This window comes from Coptis chinensis, chromosome 9 (assembly GCF_015680905.1).
Source record: "Coptis chinensis isolate HL-2020 chromosome 9, ASM1568090v1, whole genome shotgun sequence".
NCBI lineage: Eukaryota > Viridiplantae > Streptophyta > Magnoliopsida > Ranunculales > Ranunculaceae > Coptis > Coptis chinensis.
In genome coordinates this window covers 84,433,300-84,455,763 of record NC_141464.1, presented here as the reverse complement: position 1 = coordinate 84,455,763, position 22,464 = coordinate 84,433,300, and the positions used below count along the sequence as shown (strand labels likewise).

Below are 22,464 nucleotides of genomic sequence, written 5' to 3'. Positions count from 1 at the left end.
AGAGTTGCACTGTGAAACCCACAAAGCAAGCACACCTGATTCCTACGAATGACCAGTCCTATCTGTGTGCACGTACACCAAAAGAACTGATATGTTATTCTGTCAAGTTTTCTTTCAATCATATAATCAGGAATAGACATCTTTTAACTTCTCCACTGTATAAGACTCTGACGGAATGTTGCTGAGCATATTCAACTTTTTTTCTTATAAATGTTGGTAAATGCCAGTTTCATGATAGAAAAATAGAAAAAACAAATAAAACTTGGTGGTGCATTAATCAAAACAAATTACTCTTTCTATTAATTTCCTTTTCTAATCAACCAAGTTCTTCTCAATGGACTTCAAACAGAGACCTGTGTCATTTCCTTCATGAACATAAGCTATGACGAGATGAAATAAATAGTTGAAACTCTGAATTTTACAACATTGACAAAGCAGTTCGGACACAACCAGCATATCAGCTCTACCCAAGGCCCGTCCCTGCTTCCTTTTGTGGTGCATCAGCCTTAATGCGTGGTGGCCGGATAATGCGGTCAATTAGCCCGTATTCAAGAGCCTCTTGAGCATTGAAGCGCTTCATTCTGCTAAGATCCTTGTTTATCTGCATAAGCAAAGCAATAAACCAACATACCCATCAACTTCTAATCAGTTCAATTGGGCAGAAATCTCTCTTATTTAAAATGGGTAATGGGTATTGGGTTGTAAACCAATCCCAAAATAAAGAGTTTTTCCTATAAGTCTTCACCAAGTATGCATTAAAAAGTTGGGAAGACAGTACAAATGTCTACAATTGTGCTTGCCCTCCAAGGAAGAGCTTCTTTTGATTGGGGAGTTTGAACAGGAAACTGAAGGAGGGGATCCAATTTCAGCTTTTTCACAAGGTCTGCTAAAGGGTATGCTATCAACTCTATTCATCAGTGGGTCAAAAAATATCTAATGAGTAAAGTAGTAAAATTGGGGGTGCAATTGATATCATGAAAGAAAACATGGCCCTCCCAGAGGGTTAAAAGTTCAACGTCTACGCATAACTTCATGAGAAAATAATAATTCAGGGAAAAAAGAGGGAGCTGGCCTTGTGCAGGAAAGCTCGTCTAAGGACGCCTTTTGGTGAGATGAGGTTGAAAAGAAAGGAGCAATATTCAAGTGGCAAAACACAAAGTTTGTGTATGATGACTCAATGTCCTCAGACTATAATGTGGGATTTCCTGAGGCTGACAATTACGTTTGTAGCAAAACCTAACAGAACTTGGAGATGTGCCTTCTAAACTGAGGCAAGAACCGTCTAGGTCTTTTGTGGTATACTATAAGATGGAAAGAACAGAACATCCAATGATTTATCAGCTGATTTAGACTGCTGGTGAGGCCGCGGATGGATTAAAAAAATTCTAGAGCTTCACATAACTGAATTACTTCTAGAACTCCGTATAGATTTCTAGCACTTCTAAATCAATTATCACTGAATTAAGTTATTTAACTCATGTTCACAACCGAACGGCATCTAAGATACTGATCTACAGCAACAAAAAAACTTGATTGATAAAGTGAACATATTATTAAGTCTAAACAAAGTAGCCCGAGAATATAGAATACCTGAGTTTTAGTGCGATGCTATATACAGAAATCAAACTCCCATACATACAATGTGGAGTGATAGACTCAATACAGGAGGGCAGGAGATAAGCATACCTTCTCAATAGGTTGACCAGTTTTCTCAGACAACTCTTTGAAAAGGTAGTCTCGGATTCTAATAAGCTCAGTTGCTTCATTTTCAATATCATCAGCCTGTAAAAATGCTTCCACATATCATTTCGTTACGATGTGGAAGGGTAACCAAATGATAACTTCTCTGAGATGTATAATTGAGGAAATAAATCTTATCCCTTTCAAGGCTTTTGGAACTTTCATACATAAGAAGATTTTTAATTTTTTATGATCATGACAATACCTGACCACGAGCAGCCCCAGCTGGAGATTCCAATGCAATTCTAGAAAGAGGCATTGCAACACGGTTTCCCTACATAAGGCAGGAAAGAAGATGTAAATGGTTTGAGTATGGATATAAACATGCTTAAAGTAAAACTCCAGAACATCGTGACTAAGAGGAGCTAAGGTAACATGTGGCTATCAAAGAAATCCATCAACTGTGCAGAATGTCACTTTCAGAGGGCCAAAGTGATTTTAACATGTGGCTAAGGTAACACGTGGATGCTACAAATGTAAATATCCACCCAAGTAGATGGCCAAACAGCAAATCTATCATCTGTTGGACACTAAACAATACAGAGAACAGGCCTGAAGGGAGTTCAGAATTAACACAATTACACAAGATCTCTTAGTTGAGAACGTGACGGCGGCTGTGAAAACATTATGTCATTTCCGACAGTCTAGCATGTATAATGAGTGTTATTTTCTCATCATCCTGAGTTCAGCTTCGAATGTAATATTTGGCTGAGATAATGTTCAGACCTTTTCGCCAGCTGCAAGAAGAAAGCCTGCCAGGTTATAGGCATAGCCCACGCAGTGGGTGCAAACAGGACTTTTTAAGCTCTGCATTGTGTCATATATGGACAGGCTTGGAGTAAGCTGCAAGAAATGGAAGCTTTTAGATATAGCAACATCTAGAAGGATGTGAAACACAGAGGAGGTAGAAGTTAAAGATACAATTTAGGAATAACTTACATCTCCACCTGGACCATTGATGTACAGATAAATTTTTTTGGACGAATCAATGCTATCTAGATACAGCATCGTTGCAAGTATTTGGTTGGATAACTCTTCATTAATATGGTCTCCAATAAAGATAACACGTTCGCGGTACTGCAACTCAAGAAGCCTAGTCAGATTTTAGATACAAGAACATGTGCATGCAGCTGATAAAGTTTCTTTTTCAACAACAACAAATGTTGCACTGAGCGTAGTACATGTAGAACTCCTAATATAACATCATTCATCCAGTGGATTCATTTCAAAGTTCAGATAACATCAATATATAGTTATACAGATTGGATGTTTATAACAACCTAATTGAGTTGCTCCTGGACAAAAATAATGTCTGTGATTGTCAAACCACATAAAGATTAGTAGCGCCCCTTGTTTGTATGTCATGTTAAGACCGTCAATATCTACCCCATCCCTACAGTCTCTAAATATAATTTATAAGATTTCAGGATAGCTGCCAAATTGTTACTTACAAGAGCATTCCACAGATCGACCCACTGCCAAGTTCCTTCACCGGGAGTTCTAAAAGGTACTCTTGGTACACCTATGGGCATCATTCGAATCTGTGCTCGTGTTGCCTTGTTACTAGTCCTGCAATAGCAGTACACATGTTCCATAAGACAAATACACTAGAACATGAAAGAGAAAATACTGACCATTCAAAAGGATAAGGAATACTGCAACAATACAATATACATGACCAAGTTAATGAACTTTACATTCTACGGGTGTCAAAATGGCTTCATTCTCTAGTACATGTTTTCTGATAATTCGAACAAATGAAACCGCAAAAAGGGTGCCTCATTCCCATATGCAAATGCATTAACAAAAACAGTTTACATGAAAATCTCTATCAAAATCATTGCAATGACACCAAGGTTTAATATATAGTTGGAAACATAATCATCCTATTAAAAAATGTAACTAATGCATGTTGTATAGAGTTTGCCCAGAGCTTTTACAAGTTACAACAACCCCAAGCTAAAAAATTTGAGAGTGTACCTAAAATGAAGGCTTTTATGCACTCTATCATGGAACTGAACAGACATATTGGGCTTATAACTACCAAAAGAACCTGAAACAACAAAATAAACAATACCAATCATTTAAAAATTGAAAATTTAGACAGAATATTGAATCAAACACTAAAATTTATAAATGAAAAGCATACTTGTACATTGGGACTTGAGTCCAACAAAGACTTGAGTAGCACAACTGAGAGAAGATTGTGAAGCAGTGATTCCATTTCGAGATTGTAAACATGATGAACCAGTGGAATGCAATGACAGTGCCATTGTTTTTGAGGAAAGTTGATGAGAATGGAGATAAAGTTTTGAGTTTTGAGGATGGAGCAGAAAAAAATGTCTGTTGATATTGAAAGATGGTGGTGAGTCAGTGTGACCCGGAAAATAATATGGGTCTAATAATTGACCCGGTCCATTTGGGATTGTTATATCCCAAAGTTCAAAATCTCAATGGATCCATATCAGAATTTTTGAAATCTTTAGAAGATATCGTAGAAAATCGACAAAATGAGAAGGATTGATCACATCTAGTATTAACATAACTGCTATGCAATAGGGGCGTGAGCGGATAGTAGAGAGTGAAGAGGAAGAGATTGAGAGGGTGTGAAGAGGGAGAGGGACAAAGAGAAGAAACGAGGAATGAGGACAGATAGGTAGAAACCAACTAAATGACTTTTTGTCCGCGATAGCCCTTCGCTTCAAAGCGTTATTTCATTTCGCTTCGACTATTGCCTTGAAACGTGTTTTAACTATGTTTTGAAACTCGTTGAGTAATGTAAAAATCGGGTTATTTTGTGAGATCATCTTTAGGAGATCCAAAAAAACACCAATATTTTAGGAGCAACATCAAAATTTTATATCCATTTACTTATTCGGTTGGTTCTGATATATTTTTGGGCTTTTTGAATTTTTAGTGTTATCCGACGGTTAATCGGATTCGGCTTTTTTAAGGATATTATGAAACTATTCGGATTCGGATATAGCCATATCCAACTCGAACCCGACCCGATCCCCTGCCCTACTTGAAATGTGTTTTAACCATGTTTTGTGATGTCATTGAGTAATGTTAGATCATATTTATGTAAGATACTATCCTAGCATCAAACACCAAATTTCCAATAATTTAGTGTTTTTTCATCTTTAGGAGAGACACGTGTTGATGAAAACACAACAAAAAAACACCAAATCGCCCAAAATTTGGTTCCAATTTTGGTGATGTATCAAATCTCTATTGTGGTTTTGAAAAAACCGTGCGGTTTTTTGAATACCGCGTAGGCTTTAATCACGCGGTTTTCGTGAGAGATTTGGACAGAGAGAAAAAAAAAAGAAAGTTAATGTGCCACACATTGCGCAGTTTCTAGAAAACCACGTGGGCTTGGGATTTTAAGATGGACTTCAGTGGCGAGGTAGTTTTGAGAAAGCCGCATGAACTATATATGGCACAATTTATTATTTGATGTCGAATATTTGACCCATTTGACCTATTTGGTGTTTTCTTGGTTTCTCTCCTAAAACATTAATAAAACATTAAAGTTTTCTTCATGTCCAATCGTACAACAACACGTCTGCAACTTGCAACACAAGTCACTTAAAACTAGTTCAAAAATTCTATTCCCTATTTTCCATAACGGCTAGTATCCGTTATGTTCCCTCCATTTTTTAGAAGATATTTGAAATCAAGCAAAGTAACACTTTCTCTTTTAGACCAACAACAATGTCTACTAACAATGAGACAAATCAAACAAATTCAAACCCATCTCATAATCTCAGGAACAATTTCTGACCCTTTTGCTGCAGGAAAGATCATATCTTTATGCACTGAAAATGGTGATATTGATTATGCTTTACGCATTTTTCGACATTTAACCAATTCAACTACTTATATATGGAACACATTGATTAGAGGCTTTGTTGAAAAACAGATGCCCAGTAAAGCTACTTGTTTTTATAAGGAAATGTTAGGAAATGGGGTGTTGCCTAATAATTATACTTTTTCTTTTGTTTTAAGAGCTTGTAGTGAGATGAGTGATGGTTTAGTTGGTAGAGAGGTTCATAACCAAGTTTTGAAACTTGGGTGGGAAGGTTATGATTTTGTGCAAAATGGATTGATTCATATGTATGTGAATTGTGATTGTGTGGTTGGTGCTAGAAAACTGTTTGATGGTAGTTTGAATTTGGATGTTATTTCTTGGACAGCAATGGTAAATGGATATGTGAAGGATGGGCAAATTGAAGAGGCTAAAATTTTATTTGATGAAATGCCTGAGAGAAATGCGGTTTCTTGGAGTGCTATGATCACTGGGTATGTTCAAGTTGGGATGTTTAAAGAAGCTTTGGAGCATTTTAATGAGATGCAACTTGCTGGGCTTAGGCCTAATCATGCAGGCATTGTTGGTGCACTTTCGGCTTGTGGTTTCCTTGGGGCACTTGATCAAGGGAGATGGATTCATGGTTATGTTGATAGGTATAGATTTGAGTTGGATAGAGTGTTGGGGACTGCTCTTATTGATATGTATGCAAAGTGTGGATGTATAGAAACAACTTGGCAGGTTTTTAATGAGATGTTAGAGAGAGATGTCTTTGCTTTTACTTCTATGATTTATGGACTAGCCAATCATGGTCAGAGTGCGAGTTCAATTAAGTTGTTTTTTAGGATGCAAGAAGAAGGTGTTAAGCCAAATGAAGTCACGTTTATATGTGTATTAAGTGCATGCAGTCGAATGGGACTGGTAGAAGAAGGATGGAAAATCTTCGAAAGCATGTCTAGGGTTTATGGAATTGAGCCAGGAGTCCAGCATTATGGATGCTTGGTGGATTTATTTGGGCGAGCAGGAAAGCTGGAAGAGGCAAAAAGAGTTGTCAGAGAGATGCCGATGGAGCCCGACTCATATGTTTTGGGCGCATTGCTCAATGCATGCAGAATGCATGGAGATGTTGAATTGGGTAAAGAAACAGTGGATAGCCTTATGCAACGGAGTCTTGACCATGGTGGAGTTCATGTTCTTCTTTCTAACCTGTATGCCTCAGAAAACCGATGGGAAGATGTGGCGAAGGTCAGGAAGGACATGGAGAACAAGAATGTCAGGAAGGTACCTGGGTGTAGTTCCATTGAAGTGGATGGTGTTGTTTGCGAATTTGTAGCTGGAGATAGATCTCATTTTCTTATGGAGGACATTACATCGTTATTGTTTGTGATAAAAACGCAACTGAAGGCTGTTGGGCTTGATGATGATTTGATCACTGAACTAATCCCTGGTTAGAGATACAATGGTGAATGGTGCATTTTTTGTAACCTTAAGCTGGAAAGCGTAGTTGAGAAAACTGCAGAAGTTACTAGAGACAGAAAATACTTCTGCAAAGGATGTTCTTGTAAGAAGACTGAAGGGGTCTGTGTGGCATTGGCAACTACATGCCCTTTTCTCAGTTGCACGTAGTTGACTGTAGTAAGGAACTAAGGATAACATTCTGTTGGATGTTAATTTATTCCAATCCTTGTAAAAGAGGCCTTGTTCAGTTGTTCCCTCGTCTCTGGGCTCTATTATTTGGATTAAGTGATCTGTTTATGAAAGTAACCAATTTGAATCCATTTAGTTGCTCGTCTTAATTGTCAAAATCACTCTCCATATCCGGACACACTCACAGAAGTTTCTGTTGGCAATATCGGTTCAGCTATTAACAGCAATTACTCCAAACATGCTCCTAAAGCTCTGTGATTTTAGAGCTCGATCAAGTTATCCTTCTATTGAGATGTTATTTATTTTTTCATATTGTCTCAAAGTGTGCATACACTAAAACACATGTAACATTTTCCAATCGATCACTCTGACCATGAACCAACTGTTGGTGCCATAAGAGATGATAACATTCCCATAACAAAATGTACCTGTCGTTTGTTAAGAATGTCAGAACATGAGGGAGTACAATGTAAACCATGTAAAAGTATATAAAAGCTGTATGTAAGCATCCAGTTCACATGAGAAAGAGAGAAACCGTACAAACTGTTACAATTTTGTACATATGGACCATATAAATTTCAAAGTAGTCCGTAAACTGGTAGCAAGAGCTGAGGTGATACACTAATGCTTTCAATGTTTCCAAAATTACAGGGGAGAAAAATTTATTCAACATTTGAAACTAACAGAGGACTTCTCGCGTGACTGAAACAATTGCTTGATATCCTCTACCTGAGGTTGTTTCAATGATGGATGGGTTTCATGAGCTTCAGTTTACGTTTCATATAGCTTGGGTTTGTTTCTTCCAAAAAATGCACCTTATAATCTTGAAGTTTGAAAACTAGCGGCTAAGATAGCATTCATCACTCTATTGTGCCCGCTTGAACCGCTATAGGATATTCCCTGAATTTCAACACCTGTGGAGGGGTGCAGGGTATACGTCCAATGGTTCATAACGGACTCTGCTGTTCCGAGGCAATGGTCCCTCCTGAAAAATCCATGAAAAACTTACTTTCTCTTGCAGAAAATGCTTTATGAGAGAATTCCGAAGTTCATATCTAGGAGAGCAAGCAGATGGAAGTTCAACAGAATATACCAAAGATCTACCCACAAGTTGTCATAGAAATAAGTAAAACTTAGACAAAATTGAGTTTCCATAAACCTCTCATTCTCTGAATATATATACATGCTGATACTGCAAAACCATATTAAAGTGCAAACCTCATCCAAGTTGATCTGGAATGGTTGTGCAAAGTCTTCAAACATTACTGGAGAAAGTCCTTCCAATTTTGCCTTTACTTCCTAGGAAAGAGAAAATAAAACTCAATTACTGTACAAGTCAAAAACGGCAATTGAAATGGGAATCTCCTTAATGATCAAGTTGGAATAAAGCCTAGACTCATCCTAAAAAAGAAGTAATAGTAAGAGTTGCTTTACTTACCAATCCAGTGATCCTTGAATTTTCCAATAGTTCATTAGCAATTATATCCAGGATATACCTGTTTTGCTTTAGACTATTCATTGCAAGCTCTTCTGTCTCCTCAATGTACTGTAACATAAACCAAACCCAACTATATATTATAATATGATTGATAAATGGTTCCAACATCAAGAGTCAAGATCTCATTCCAGGGAATCATAAGTTTTGGTCTTTTGGAGGGGCTAGCATGCAGGACCACTAGATGATTTGCAAATAGCATATATCTCAGATGAGCTGATTTTCAGCAGGTTTATATAGGATATAATGACAGGTAAAACTGATATAACAAAGAATTAATGCAGGTTATTCCAGTCAATCCATCAAGGTTGATGCCCCTATTTGAAATCTAAATACAGTTTTACCAAATATACAAGTTTTGATATAAAGACTCAGTCATGAAAACCGTAATACCATTAAGAATAACCCACCTCACAGAAAGCATTCGCTAACATAATATATTCTCACTCCACTAAAAGTGTGAAAGGGATAGTGCTTAGTTACCCGTGTTAGTTCCCGAGTGAAGAGCTCCGACACTTCAAATGTCATATCGGTAGGAATCACACGAGGATCATCCCACTAACACAATTAACGAGAAGAATTAGTTAGAATTGAAGAAATATTCATTTCGACTTAAGACCTGATCAACATGCGGAAAATAAGATTTTCAAATAGAAGGTGATGTACCTTGTATTTGATCAATTCGCCATCAGGATTATCTGGTTGATCCATTAATCCAACTCTCTTTACCAAAGCTGAAAGCCCCAACCTCGAATTTCTAGGGCTTATTACCATCTCTCTAGCAATCTGTGAAAGATTCAATGAGGATTTGAAGCATGTTAACATCAATAACCATTATCCACGATTAAACAATAAATCCTTGAGGAAAGGGACAGATGCTTTCAATGGTAAGTCTAACACTGAAATAACAATATAAAGAACAAACAAAAAGGGTGATGCTTTGTTACATAATTATTAAGAAAATGCAGTAATGTTGAGGAAGTTCAAATACTTTTGTTATCTTTTCTAAATCATCACTTCCTCCATCCGTAATCTCATCCCCATATACAACACGCTCGGCACAACGGCCTCCATGTGCTACTACCATTTGCATTTTCATATAGCCAAAGGTTGTATATCCTTGATCTACCATATCTTCTCTGGGATAGAACACAGATACTGCAGTTTCCTGTTCCAAATAGGAAAATAATTCTTTCAGAAAGCATAAAAACAATGTAATTGAACATGTAAAAAATATTTAGGAAGCTATAGAACCCTGTCATTACCATGGACTATAGATTATTAGACATACATCGAAACTTCAACTCATTTCTAACTAATAAGGTGGTCAGCCCTGTGATTTAGTCAGTTTCTCCAAAAAGTGACATAGGTGAGAAACTGTCAATGTGTCCCTATGTCAGACACCCAAAAATGTATCAAGTAGATGCATGATAACATAATACCTTGCCACCAGGCAACAGCTGCGAGAAAGCATGCCAATCAAACCTAGGAAACATGTGAGCCAATAGTATATGGCCAGCCTCATGCACAGCCAGCAATCTCTTCTTTTCAGGAGATACCTGTTACAGTGGCAATAAGAAGACGAAACCATTAAAAAGAAAAGTGTACTAAAATAAGTTACATCTAATCATAATGAGGAAAAGCATGGGCACATACACTTTCTTCACACTTTTGTTGTTCTTCTTCTGTAAGCAATACACCCATACCCTCAAGCAACTGCTTGTCTAACACATCAACCATGTCTTGTTGGAAAATCTTGGAGTGTCCTTTTCTAACCTGTAAACAGCAATAATACTTGAATAGTTGTACTATATGCATAATCTCGGGAAGATTTGTCCTTAGATTGGTAACTAAGCAATTATATGGGCATTCACAGGGGAATGACACTCACTCGAGCAATTCTAGTTTGCTATCAGTAAGTACAACATGAGTTTCCAGCCTTTGGAGGGAAAGGATAAGATAACATATCAACTTACAGACATTATTCCCGCTTCATTGACAAGATTCCGGATGTCTGCCCCTGAATAACCAACAGTCCGGAAAACAAGCTGTAAAATTGAGGAAGAAACGTTACCAGTCAAAGAAATTTTCCATTAAAACTTTTGAGCACAAACTGTACATAGAAAATTTAACTGTATATTGTTAGCAGATCTGTTGGTCTCATTCAAGACTTGCTTTGACAGTTGGGGCATGCACGTATGTAGCAGGTGACTTCCATCTTTTTGCAGTATGTTTTCACAAAAGATAACAAAAAGAAACCTCAACAACTTACCTTTTCAAAGTCAACATCCTCTGCAAGCTGCTTTCCAGCACTGTGCACACCAAAAATTTGGACCCGTTGCTTTGCATCAGGTAAACCAATGTACAAACGTCGGTCAATGCGTCCAGGGCGAACAAATTCCAGATCCAATTCATCAGGCCGATTAGTTGCACAGAGAAATATTACTGCTTGTCTAAGTGAGAACCGATCAACACCAATTTTCTCCTTCCTGTATGCAATCATTGACTGTAAGTTGTACACAAGATTCTTCTTTTTTCTTTTTCTAAAGAGTATATAGAAGTTACAGTAGAGATAGAGGGCAAGCTTAATATTAAGATAACGCTACAAAAGAAAAGGAATTAAAGGGTATGAACCAATGATGTGAATTTTTGTTTGAACCACTCGAGTTGCACTGTGAGACTACCAAAGCTTACCAACTACCCTTACAGTACCCCCTCAGCTTCCCCAACTACCATGATAGCAGCAACAAGGAAATCTAGACACGAACTTATATTAGTATGAACATAACAGTTTTTTCATTGTTTTGGGTCATTGCATCAGACTAGAACTAGTTATGATGACAGTTGAGTTGTTGTTCTGAAGGACAGATATATGAGTTGAGCAAACTGCCACTCTGTTTAAAACTTTTATTATCAAAATGGTGTCACTTTGAACTTTCGATTAGTGCTCAGTGCACTGATTATTGTTGTTTGTGCTCTTTGCATCTCACAGCAGTCTTTCTGTTTACCGTTAACTGTTTGACGCTATGTGTTTCTTGAACCAAAATGTATTTTATTCCACGCATTTAAGCAACTTCGTTGCAGTCATTCTTGACACCTTTAGCATTACATCACACCTCTTTGTCAACTAAAGAAGTCTCATTAAGAGCAGGCATTTGGATGTACAAACATATATGCTTGAGCATTTTGGGGCAGACATGCTGAAAACAGGGGCCATACCTCTATGGCAAATCAAGAAGCTACCAGCTACAGATTTGTCAACTGCTAATGTACTGAGGTTGCTAAACATAAAGCAACCTGTTTTTCCTAAACTTCCTTGTACCATATTCCTTGTAATTTTTTTTTCTATTATATACACAAATGACCTTCCAGCCAAAAAAAAAAGAAAAAGAAAATAAAAATGCCAGGTCCATCTCAGGGAATGTGTATTTACATCCACACGACAAAATACCAAAACTGGAAGATATATAACCTTGAAAATATCTGTGTTATATCAACGTATCTTACAAGAATTTTTTTTTCAAATGGAGTCTCCATGCTGTATAGATCTAAACTTAGCTTCATGTGGTGGTTTCTCTGAAGTTGTTAATTTTTATTTATGCGTACCTCTAAAATCTATAGTTTTCTATGGAAAGAATTTATGGTTTATCTAAAATTGTGTCTGTACACCTGCAGGAGCTGAGCTTCCCTTCAGTAGTTCAGTATGAAATGTTTCTAACCTAATTAGAAAAATCTTTAACTCAAGTCTGAGAAGGACTAGAACACATACTCTCCATCAAGTTGTGCAATCAGAGCTTCAAATGTTGCTCGTCTACGTGGATCCTTCCTTGCATGCCTTCCAGCAATAGCATCAATTTCATCCACAAAAACAAATGAAGGAGCCTGCAGAGGAAATTTTGGCGTAAGAAATATGACATATGCACTAACACACCATTTACCAGGATCCATTTGAAAGCTGTTCTATAATGAACATCTAAACAAGATGTAACTAATCAAACCTAGGGAGTTTCCTTACATTCCTCCTTGCGATAGAAAAAATTTCGTTTATCCTTGCAGCACCACTTTTCTCACTATCTGTGAACTCTGCACCAGAAGCAAAAACAAACGGCATTCCACTCTCTTTTGCAAGTGTCCGTGCAAAAAGTGTTTTACCTGTTCCAGGAGGACCAGAGAGAAGAACACCCTGTCAGACACCAAAGAGCTACATCAAAATCTACCAATAGAAACTAAGCTTATTCCAAAAAGAATAAGATATTGCTGATTAAAAATAGTAATAAATAACAGAACTAGAAAAAATTACCCGAACAAACTGCACTTCTCTCTCGTAGTACTGCATTGGGTTTCCCATATAAATCATTAACTCGTCAAGAAGATCCCAAACATCACCACCTAAAACTACTTCTTTGTACATGGATTTTGTTTCACCAGCATCTCCAACAGGCTGTGTAAAGATTGATATCAATGTACGCAACAGATTTATAACAAAGTTAACAACTGAAGCATAACCTCCAATGAAAGAGTAAAGTCTTACCAAAATGAAATTCTCCGCATAAACCATATCAAAGAGTTGGTTATATTTTTTGTAAAGAAAGCGTTTTGACGTGATGTGCAGAAGCATCACAGACTCTCTTATGATATATAATATTAGGATCCCAGGAACCAAAGCAGCCACCACCCGAAGAAAATAATGGATTTGTCTCTTCTGAAGGAGATCCACTTCAACCCCAGAACTTGAGATTATTTCAAACAAATATGGATCAAGGGGAATATCTACCTACAACATGTTTTTAGCATTAAAAATGGAAATAACGAGGTATTAAAAAACAGATAATGGATGAGAAGAATCCAAAACTCACAACATATTCTAAAGGGAACCCTTCTTTCATTGTTATGTATAATTTCTTCAGGTCCTCAGTAAAGACAACAGTGGCAACCTGTTAAAAAAACCAATCCAACTGATTGTTACACGAAAAGTTCAAGGCTAAATCATATTATATATTGAAAAATCCAAAACTCCCTGGAAACCAACCACATCTTCTGCACATATTTGCGCTATGTTGACAAAGTTTGTTTCTCTCTGATATAATCAAGAAACTCTATAGAAAACCACTGGATTACTGTCACACCCATTGCCTAACAAAACCAATAACTGACGTAATTTTGTCAAAAGAAACCAAAATTTTACCTCAGAACAATCAAGTTTATGAAGGAAATAAGTATATGGAAGCTTTGGACGGTAACGCCACCATCTCTTAGAAATCCAGAGTGCTCTACCACCTTGAGTATCTGATGCCTTTTCTGCTACATCCTTGCGGAGACTCTTCTCTACTTCTTGCATGTCAAAGTCAATTACATATTTTGCATCCAAAGAATCTACTTGCTCAGCCAACTTCTCACTCCTGAGAATTTCCTTCCATGCAAGAAACCTTTCACGCCATGTTCCTTTACTCTCTTGATCTTCACCTGTTACAGGAACATAAGCACAAAAATGCAGGTTTTTATACAATTGATTCCAGCAATATTGATGTTTAAGTTAACCAGGCATGGGGCAAACCATCTTTCCTTCAAATCAGGGATTCATTTTATAGCAAGAAAACCCATATTTGCCTTTTAAAAGATTAGAAAATCAGGAACCAACCTGAAATACTCAAATCTTTTTTAAGATTGTCCTTTTCCTCGGAACTTAATCTCCCATCACTGTTTATAATTTGTTCTATATTCTGCTGAGAAGTCTCTGGATCATCATCCCATGCATCCTCCCCAACATAGGAAGTGTCCTGAATCATTTCCCCACCGGGTCCTTCCATAAACTTCTTCATTTTCAGACCCTTGGGCATTGTTTTCCTCCATATACTCTTCTTAAACCTGCAGTTAGATTGAAATTTGGTACAGTGGGTGCATATTCCATTATCATACAGCTCCTAGAAACCAAGCATAGCTCTAATAGACTCTAGTTTGAAAATCATAACTTATACTCAACTTTAGTTGTTTGTTGAAAACAACTCTCACTGAGAGAAGAGATGAGAATGGACACTAAATGAACGAGTACAAGTGAAGCAGCATTTATATTTTTTTTTGTAGGCAACCCTGCTAGATGCACACATGTGAGGAACAAACAGACATGGAGGTGTCCTTTCTTCATCTTATGTTTATGAATGAAGTATAACAGAAATCTCATATAATTAGATGGTGCACAATGCACTTACTTCCTAACGTTACTTGGAGTTGGATCAGGAATCAATGCCTCCATAAACGCCTCAGTCAACTCCCTCTTGCTTTGATTATAACGAAAAGCTCTACAAGCCACGTAGATTCTTTGACATGAAGTCATCACAAAAACCATATACAATATGAGGACAGCAAATCTTCTAGGTTCCCAGTTTTTGATGTCCTGATAAGCACATACATACATAGAAGGACGTAAATGCTAAACAATCACAATGTTTGAAAATGAAGGTGTACTTGATTGCATGAGACAAAGTTCCTAAAGTACATTATAAACTTAAAATGATTAGCATTGTATATAACATTACCTTCCAACGCTCCCAGCCATTCCAATCCATGAATGCAGGAACCAACTCAAACCCCTTCTTCCTTACATCTTTAACTCTACCAACCACCTTAACACCAACTTCTCCAAAGTCAACCCCACTTTCCTTCTTCACAAACTCTCCAAAACTCACCAAACTACGTCTAATTGACTCCGACAGCAAAAACTTAGCAGACCCACTCTCATTTTTCTCACTAGAAGCTTTAAAGATCAATTCTTTATGTTTTTTCTTCCTTGTTCTGTGCTTGAAATGCAATGGTAATGGTTTGCAAAACAAGTAGTGGTTATAGGAAGTGGTAAAACTTGAAGAAAGGGGAAGTGGGCATATTCTAGAATGGAGCTTGAGGTCCATTCAAATAATGGGAAATGGTTTTTGAGTTTTGAGGGTTTATCTGGTTCTTGGGTTTTAGCTCACAAAGAAGATGAACATTATCAGTGCTTAAGCTCACTTCAGTACTACTTCAGTGTCCAGAAGCCCCGGGTTTGGGTCGGCCCATAAAAGCCCAGCCCATTAATACAACGGGGAATATTAGGGCTGTCAACGGGCAGGACCTGAACAGGACACACTTTTAGGTCCAAGCCTGGCTCAGAACATATATGAATTTTGAGTCCAAGCCTAGTCTAAGTCCTATTAGATAAGTTCAGATTCGGGCCAAACCTAGATCCGTTAGCAATCTCATTTCTTGTGTGGCAAACACACAACATTGACCAACATTGCTTCTAATTTTCTATGTACATTATTAGTAAACTAGATTGATGCACGCACGATGTGCGTTTTGCTTCAAGCAAAGAAGGATAATATCGTAATTTACATTAAAAAACAAAGACAAAAACGTCATAAAAAGTGGAAAAATGATTGAGACTTTGAGAGTGTAAATAACCATAAGGCCCTGTTTGGCAGGTTGTATAATGAGTCCATATCAATGAATAGGTGATGTGGCGGCCATGTTTAAGTAATGTGGGTGTTTGGTCCGAAAAAAGCAAAAATAGGTTATGTACCCTAGTGAATTCCGTAGACACAAAAGTAAGGATATTGAAATCCAAAGGAATATGAGAGATACGGTAAATCAGGTTTGATAATGAGGAGAGAGAAAGAGGAAACAAGAAAAAACTTTTGCTCATCTTCTCCACTCTTTTGTCTTCCACTCTCTAGTTTCATTTCACCCACAGTTTTTCTTATTCTTTTTCTTTCTCTTTCTTTCAATCCATCATTCTCCAAAAGAAATATATTAATGTTCACAAACTCCATCTTTAATATATGTATTTTTGTAATTGAAGAAAAGATGAAAGAGTGTAGATAATTTCTAAAAGAAGAGATGTTTATGGAAAGTGATTGCTGTTTCAGATGAAATTACTGAATTTTGATACAAAATTGTTGGGTTGCCAATGATTGTTTGATTTGGGGTTTTTTCAGATAATCAATATTTTTTTCACCAACCAAACACTGGATTTGCAAAATCTGTGATAGAAGAGACTATTCCTCTCAATCAATTTATCTCCAGATTTGGGTCACCTAAACAGCTCTAAGTACTACGAATTTAGTCGCAGCCAAACAGAGCCTAAAGTATAGGAGCAAAAACGTCATAAAAAATGGATAAGTGATTGAGAGATACATAAAAAAAATATTAAAATACTGTTGCGGGACTGTAGTTGAGGGGTGCGGATTTTAAAATATTTTAGATATATTACAAATCAAGTGAGCATAGCAAAGCGAATGTTTTTAGGCCGGGTGGGGGGTACGTAGCCAAAAATGTTGTTTGGTATGTTTATGTATGTCTGTCATCACTTCTCTTATCTTCGCCGGCAAACACTATTTCTCTCAAATATCTCTCTCTCTGCTCGGAATCCAGTTTTCTCTCATTCTTCTTCACCCACCCAAAACCCTGACTCGCACTCTCTCTCTCTCTCTCACTCAGCAGCTCTAGGGCGGTCATCGAGCTACCCGAGCCGAGTTTTGCTATATTCGAACTCAACTCGAACTCGCATTCGAGCTTAATATTGAAGCTCAAGCTCGAGCTCAGTTCGAACTCGAGTTCAGTTATGCTCTTTTGAACTCGAACTCGAGCTCAAACTCGAAAAAAATGTATATATATATAAAAAAAAACTAGTATAAATTGTAAATTATAATTAGGTATAAAATATAAAATGACGTATAAATTATAAATTATATATTACGTATGGGCTTATATAAAATAAGTAGCTCACGAGTAACTCCCCGAGCTACTTGAACTACTCGCTATCTTGAATAAGCTTTAAATTAAACTCAAGCTCGACTCATATTTTTATGCGGACGAGTTTGAGTCGAGCCGAGCTCGAGTTACTCACGAACAGCTCGACTCGATAACCAACCCTAAACAGCTCCGCTCACTCCCATTATTTTGCAAAATACTAGTATTAACTATAAAACACACAAATCTACCATAGATTTCTGGCCTGACCATTATCAAACCGGATAAGGATTTGTCGAGATCTAGCCCAATAATCTTATCGGACTAAATGTAAGGTTTTTTTATCAATTTGGATTCAATTGGGCTTCGGGCTTTTCCCGGCCCACTGACAGCCCAAGTCAATATATAATATAACGATATTTCTGTTATTCTTCATCACCATGGCTTCTCTTTATACACTTCCTCAATTCCACTCTCCAACTCATTTCTCAAAACCAAAAACAAAACTTAAAAAACCCATAAAAATCAAATCTTTAAAAGGATGGAAAGAGTATGATGAAGCAGTAAAGAAGAAAGACCTTGCTAGAGCACTTAAATTTTTAAAAACAACTCAAACTCAACAACAAGCCCAACAGACCCAACCTTCTTCTTCAGGTCTGTATATGGGAAATGAGGATGGGCTTAGTTTTTTGGGAACAGGGAGAGATTGGGAAGTGTTGGATGCTTGTTTGAATGCTGATGATATGAAGCTTGTTGGAAATGCTTATAAGTTTCTTCAGGATAGAGGGTTCTTGCCTAGCTTTGGAATAACAAGGAATATTGGTAAGAGTCTACTTTTGTTTTTCTTCTGTTTTATGGTTTAAAGTTTGAAAATTTGAGTGCTAGTGTTGCAAAGATGATGTTGTTATGTTATGTTATGTATCTGGGCATTGGAGTCTGATGTGTGTAGTTATATGTGGTATGAAGTAGTATGTTTGTGACTTTGGTATCTTCATGCTTATGCACTGTTGTTTTGTTTACTCGTATCTATGTCAATGTTTGTCAAAAACGTGGAGAGAAGACTAAGAGTGTGGTTAGGGAGGTACTGGACTAGTGGGAAGGGAAAATAGGATGAGGAAGAGCTCTAGTTTTATTTATTTGTGCAGTTATATGTTTAGAGAGATGTCAGTAGTGGATTGTTTCTACTTATTGGATCCCCAAGGAAGAGGTGGAAGTTCTCATCTGAAATGCTTTAGAGGAATTACCTGTACAGTCTGGAAGGAGTCCATCTGTCCATGCTTTATAGATCCTAGGCCTTGATATAAGGTTTGAGGAAACTGGTGAAGCACATTCAGAGACTGCTTATGGACTTGAATTCTCCCCGTTTGAGGGGTAACTGGAGTTGTTTAGAGGAGTTTAGTTGGGGTAGGTTAGTGAGGGTTTATGGCCTTCTTGTATATTACTCCGTGTGTTTGGTACAATTCCAGGCTCAAGTGTGCTCCCACCGGTTAATTAGGTAGGGGCAGTTGTGGGGTTAACTGGAGAACTAATAATTGTGGTATTGACAGTACTCATCTAGTAAGAGTATTCCTGGAGATGCAGTCATGCATTCAATCCAACCATTTTCCTGGCATTGCTAGGGGAGGTCTACTATTGGATGAACATATTCTTTGTTCACAAGTTGCGAGACCAATGATTGCTATGTGAGTGTGGCCTCATTGTGAAGACCATTGTGAACTTGTCGTTTCAGACATCTCTGAACTGCCAAGTATCACGTTCTGTTCTGGCAAGATCCAGTTTCCTGGGTTTATAATCTCTGTGTTTCTATTGGCATACAACAGTCACTACTTGTTATTAGACACAGTTGAACCTCCATTTGAACTCTTTTGATACTAACATAGTTTGTTGAATTGTTCACATATCTGCTATTCCCTCACAGTTGAACCTCCATTTGAACTCTTTTGATTGCTCTCTGATTTATTGGAAATTTTTTATGTCTCTCATAAAAGCATGATAAGGTTTCCTTTGTTGCATGTTGAACGTGGTTTGAGATCTAGCTCCCTTACCCATTTTTGTTTCTATTTCTTCTTCTTACTACCCCACTTGTCTCTCACAGTTCTAGAAGGATCAAGAGATATTACGCCCACAGCTTTGAAGTCTTCAACTGGTTTGGAAGGTGAATTTCATCTGTATGGTCTCTTGTAGCTAAAACATTCGTGGAAATTTTCCAGAACGGAACTGACACATGACACTGGATGCCGTTCATATTAAAAATGCTACTCTATTCATATGATATCTCAAACTTCCTGCACTTGAGTGTCAATTAACATTTTGGATGTGGTTTTTGCAGCTTCTAAGCTTTCACCAAAGAAATGGGGTCTTTCCGGAAGCTCCAGTGCTGTTTTGGTTGCTTTCCTTGGAGGAACATCCTACCTTATATCTCAAGGAATAGATATAAGACCAAACATTGCCGCCGTACTGGGGCTAGCTTTTTTAGACTCTATTCTTCTTGGAGGTTCCTGCTTGGCCCAAATATCAAGTTATTGGCCTCCATATAGACGCAGGATTCTAGTTCATGAAGCAGGGCATCTTCTTACTGGTAAATATTTTACCTCTAATCAAGTACTTGTTGGATCTAGATTATGGGGTATGCATATATATTGTAACACGTGTAACCGGGTTTGATTTTGATTTACCATCAAATACAATGAATTTTGGTTCTGTGTACCTTGATGGATAGATACAAACATTTTCGAAGTTATGAAGCTACACAATGTTTCATTAGTCTTACACTTATGTTTTTTTAATTGATTTAACATGTATAATTAGCTCATCCTTCGATCAAGTATATATGCATTACTCATTCTGTCTGCTATGGGATTGAAACCTGAAAGTTTATTTATATAGTCTATATCCTACTACATCCTCATTTGTTGTGTTCTAGCTTTTTACCACGAGCTTAGGGCATCAAGGAGGAAATAACTTATATTTACCTTTCCGTTCATGCATAACATACTTTTTGTTGAGTATGCAGCTTATCTTATGGGTTGCCCGATCCGAGGGGTGATATTAGATCCAATTGTTGCTATGCAAATGGGGATCCAAGGACAGGTAATCCAACTTCCCCTGTTGAATTTTTTTTTTCTTTGCCAATAATTCTTGTTCATCCAACCACAGAAAAGGATAGTCTTTTCTGTTCTTTAGGGACTAGAATCTGCATCTTTCTTCCAAAGCAATGTGTGTGAAAATATCTGTGGTGCTCTTTGTAATGGAAATGGAACTTGATTCCAATTGCTGTGGGTGCTGTGTACATTCTTTGGTCTTATTTTGAGATACTGCATGTAGACTATTGCAAGAATATTGTCACCTTCATTCATTAGGAAATGCATGGAGTTCCTAATTGGGTGTTGTGGACTTGTGGCTGCTCACTCTAGTGATTCTTTTGCTCGTTTTGGTTTCCAATCCATCCCTAAGATCTACCAAGTTTAAACGTTTTTCCTACAGGCTGGAACTCAGTTTTGGGATGAAAAATTGGAAAACGAGCTTGCAGATGGCCGACTTAGCAGTGCTTCTTTTGACAGGTATTACACAAAGGAAAAAAGATTCACATTCTTGAAGTGAAAAATGATAGCTGGGCCCTGATCAATGTTATCAGGTACTGCATGGTACTTTTTGCTGGAATCGCAGCAGAGGCTCTAGTTTATGGTGAGGCAGAGGGTGGAGAAAATGATGAGAATCTGTTTAGAAGTATCTGTCTTCTTTTACAACCCCCATTGCCTATTGCACAGGTATGAGTCCAATTAGCTAGTTGTCAGGTTTGTATAGACGTTAACAAGTTATAGACTTTGATAAGTTAATCTACATACAGATGTCAAATCAAGCAAGGTGGGCAGTACTACAGTCATATAACCTTCTCAAGTGGCATAGACATGTTCATTTGGCTGCGTTTAAAGCTCTAGAAAGTGGAGACAGTCTTAGTGCTGTTATCAGGAAGATTGAAGAAGCAATACTAGAAAATAGATGAACTTGGAAAGGATAGATATTATTAGCTCTGGCAAATGAGAACAGCCGGGTACTGTTATTAGGAAGACTGAAGAAGCAAATACTGATGTACTTGGACAGGCATAAATCGGTTAGCCCAGTACAAAATAGGTCATTGTGGAATTCCTCATACAATTGCATGAATTGGGATCAAACCGACACCATCTCAACTGTAGTAGGGACTAGGGAAATAGTGTATGCAGTTCAAAATGGTAAACGTTCCAAATGCCAAGAATACCAAGTCATCTTACGCAGCACTGCACTACACATGGGATTCAGGTTATAGGTACTCATGGAAGATTGACTCCTAAGCAAACCCATGATCATTGCACACTTGAGAGTTTCAGATTTGGCTGAGAGTTTTCCACCACCATTCCCTGTTATATTGATCGTTTCCACAAACAGGTTGGATATTCAGGAAGTTCTAAGTTGTAACCATACCCAATGTAATCTTCAATTGTGAATAACATTTTACTGGTGTACTAACCTCTAATATCTGCTTCTTTTAATGTTCAGATGTTTTATATAAGCAGGAGATTATCCCCATATAAAGTCAGTCAGTCTGCCAACAATTTGCTTATATAGTTTATATGTCATAATCCATGAGTTCCTATAGTTTATCAGTTTATGTTACATTTTGATTGTAATTGGTCTTGTTACTTCGTTTTATGTGAATCAGCAGTACTGACGTGGTACATTTTCTACTGTATTCTTTTAACATATACATCCGCATCGTTGAGCTTTGCCAAAACAATTGGGAAGAAAAAGAGTACACTGAAAAAGACATGTTTAGGAATGTTCTTTTCAACAAATCATTGTAAAATATCGTTCCATGTGATCTAGTACAAATAATGTGTATCACACTGGACACTGCAAATAGGTCCCCATTCAAAAGTTGTTTTCTACATGTGTGACCAGATGACTAATGTGGCGTCCAGGTACATTCCCATTTATTAGGTCAGTGGTTTGTCTCAGTTATAAAAGGGAAAGGAAACTTTTTCAAATATTCGTCATCCTCTTCCAAAGTTAGCTT

At 37.4% G+C, this 22,464-nt stretch overlaps 3 protein-coding genes and 1 pseudogene across 6 annotated transcripts; 2 read left to right on the top strand and 2 right to left on the bottom strand.

Moving 5' to 3' along the window:
- Positions 1 to 273: 273 nt before the first annotated feature.
- Positions 274 to 4,122, bottom strand: CLP2 (CLP protease proteolytic subunit 2). 2 transcript variants are annotated; one of them, XM_086582861.1, is made up of 8 exons: positions 3,890 to 4,122; positions 3,721 to 3,793; positions 3,192 to 3,309; positions 2,680 to 2,817; positions 2,467 to 2,583; positions 1,946 to 2,014; positions 1,687 to 1,782; positions 274 to 601 (listed from the first exon to the last, which is right to left on the bottom strand). In XM_086582861.1, the coding sequence occupies exons 1-8, from the start codon at positions 4,011 to 4,013 to the stop codon at positions 464 to 466; spliced, it is 873 nt and encodes a 290-aa protein (XP_086438987.1). In that variant the 5' UTR covers positions 4,014 to 4,122; the 3' UTR covers positions 274 to 463. The 2 variants fall into 2 exon arrangements, with proteins under 2 accessions (XP_086438987.1, XP_086438988.1); XM_086582862.1 differs by having other exon boundaries at positions 3,896 to 4,117.
- Positions 4,123 to 5,328: 1,206 nt separating this feature from the next.
- Positions 5,329 to 7,343, top strand: LOC147478998 (pentatricopeptide repeat-containing protein At5g66520 pseudogene; annotated as a pseudogene). The gene has a single exon (XR_015207659.1). The product of XR_015207659.1 is annotated as a pentatricopeptide repeat-containing protein At5g66520 pseudogene (transcript).
- Positions 7,344 to 7,661: 318 nt separating this feature from the next.
- On the bottom strand, positions 7,662 to 15,708 carry FTSH12 (FTSH protease 12). The gene is made up of 19 exons (XM_086582521.1): positions 15,227 to 15,708; positions 14,900 to 15,084; positions 14,332 to 14,558; positions 13,879 to 14,156; positions 13,550 to 13,627; positions 13,225 to 13,467; positions 12,994 to 13,134; positions 12,709 to 12,876; positions 12,463 to 12,575; positions 10,966 to 11,182; positions 10,670 to 10,741; positions 10,350 to 10,469; positions 10,136 to 10,252; positions 9,685 to 9,861; positions 9,360 to 9,479; positions 9,177 to 9,251; positions 8,637 to 8,744; positions 8,417 to 8,497; positions 7,662 to 8,183 (listed from the first exon to the last, which is right to left on the bottom strand). Exons 1-19 carry the CDS (start codon positions 15,593 to 15,595, stop codon positions 8,106 to 8,108), a joined length of 2,967 nt encoding a protein of 988 aa, XP_086438647.1. The 5' UTR covers positions 15,596 to 15,708; the 3' UTR covers positions 7,662 to 8,105.
- Positions 15,709 to 17,836: 2,128 nt separating this feature from the next.
- On the top strand, positions 17,837 to 21,977 carry LOC147478996 (uncharacterized). 2 transcript variants are annotated; one of them, XM_086584439.1, is made up of 7 exons: positions 17,837 to 18,233; positions 19,507 to 19,566; positions 19,741 to 19,989; positions 20,425 to 20,501; positions 20,895 to 20,971; positions 21,046 to 21,178; positions 21,259 to 21,977. In XM_086584439.1, the coding sequence occupies exons 1-7, from the start codon at positions 17,852 to 17,854 to the stop codon at positions 21,412 to 21,414; spliced, it is 1,134 nt and encodes a 377-aa protein (XP_086440565.1). In that variant the 5' UTR covers positions 17,837 to 17,851; the 3' UTR covers positions 21,415 to 21,977. The 2 variants fall into 2 exon arrangements, with proteins under 2 accessions (XP_086440565.1, XP_086440566.1); XM_086584440.1 differs by lacking the exon at positions 20,895 to 20,971 and having other exon boundaries at positions 20,972 to 21,178.
- Positions 21,978 to 22,464: the final 487 nt, after the last annotated feature.

What these genes read in the sequence shown, in the direction of transcription:
- FTSH12 (XM_086582521.1), bottom strand. Translation starts at nt 15,595, where the DNA reads ATGGACCTCAAGCTCCATTCTAGAATATGCCCACTTCCCCTTTCTTCA. An exon ending in AGGATGTTGACTTTGAAAAG is followed by an intron (nt 10,742 to 10,965) that starts GTAAGTTGTTGA and finishes TCAATTTTACAG; the next exon opens with CTTGTTTTCCGGACTGTTGG. An exon ending in AACAAAAGTGTGAAGAAAGT is followed by an intron (nt 10,253 to 10,349) that starts GTATGTGCCCAT and finishes CCACTGTAACAG; the next exon opens with GTATCTCCTGAAAAGAAGAG.
- CLP2 (XM_086582861.1), bottom strand. Translation starts at nt 4,013, where the DNA reads ATGGCACTGTCATTGCATTCCACTGGTTCATCATGTTTACAATCTCGA. An exon ending in TCGATCTGTGGAATGCTCTT is followed by an intron (nt 2,818 to 3,191) that starts GTAAGTAACAAT and finishes CTTGAGTTGCAG; the next exon opens with TACCGCGAACGTGTTATCTT. An exon ending in CTGGGGCTGCTCGTGGTCAG is followed by an intron (nt 1,783 to 1,945) that starts GTATTGTCATGA and finishes GCATTTTTACAG; the next exon opens with GCTGATGATATTGAAAATGA.
- LOC147478996 (XM_086584439.1), top strand. Translation starts at nt 17,852, where the DNA reads ATGGCTTCTCTTTATACACTTCCTCAATTCCACTCTCCAACTCATTTC. An exon ending in TGGAATAACAAGGAATATTG is followed by an intron (nt 18,234 to 19,506) that starts GTAAGAGTCTAC and finishes TGTCTCTCACAG; the next exon opens with TTCTAGAAGGATCAAGAGAT. An exon ending in AGCAGTGCTTCTTTTGACAG is followed by an intron (nt 20,972 to 21,045) that starts GTATTACACAAA and finishes CAATGTTATCAG; the next exon opens with GTACTGCATGGTACTTTTTG.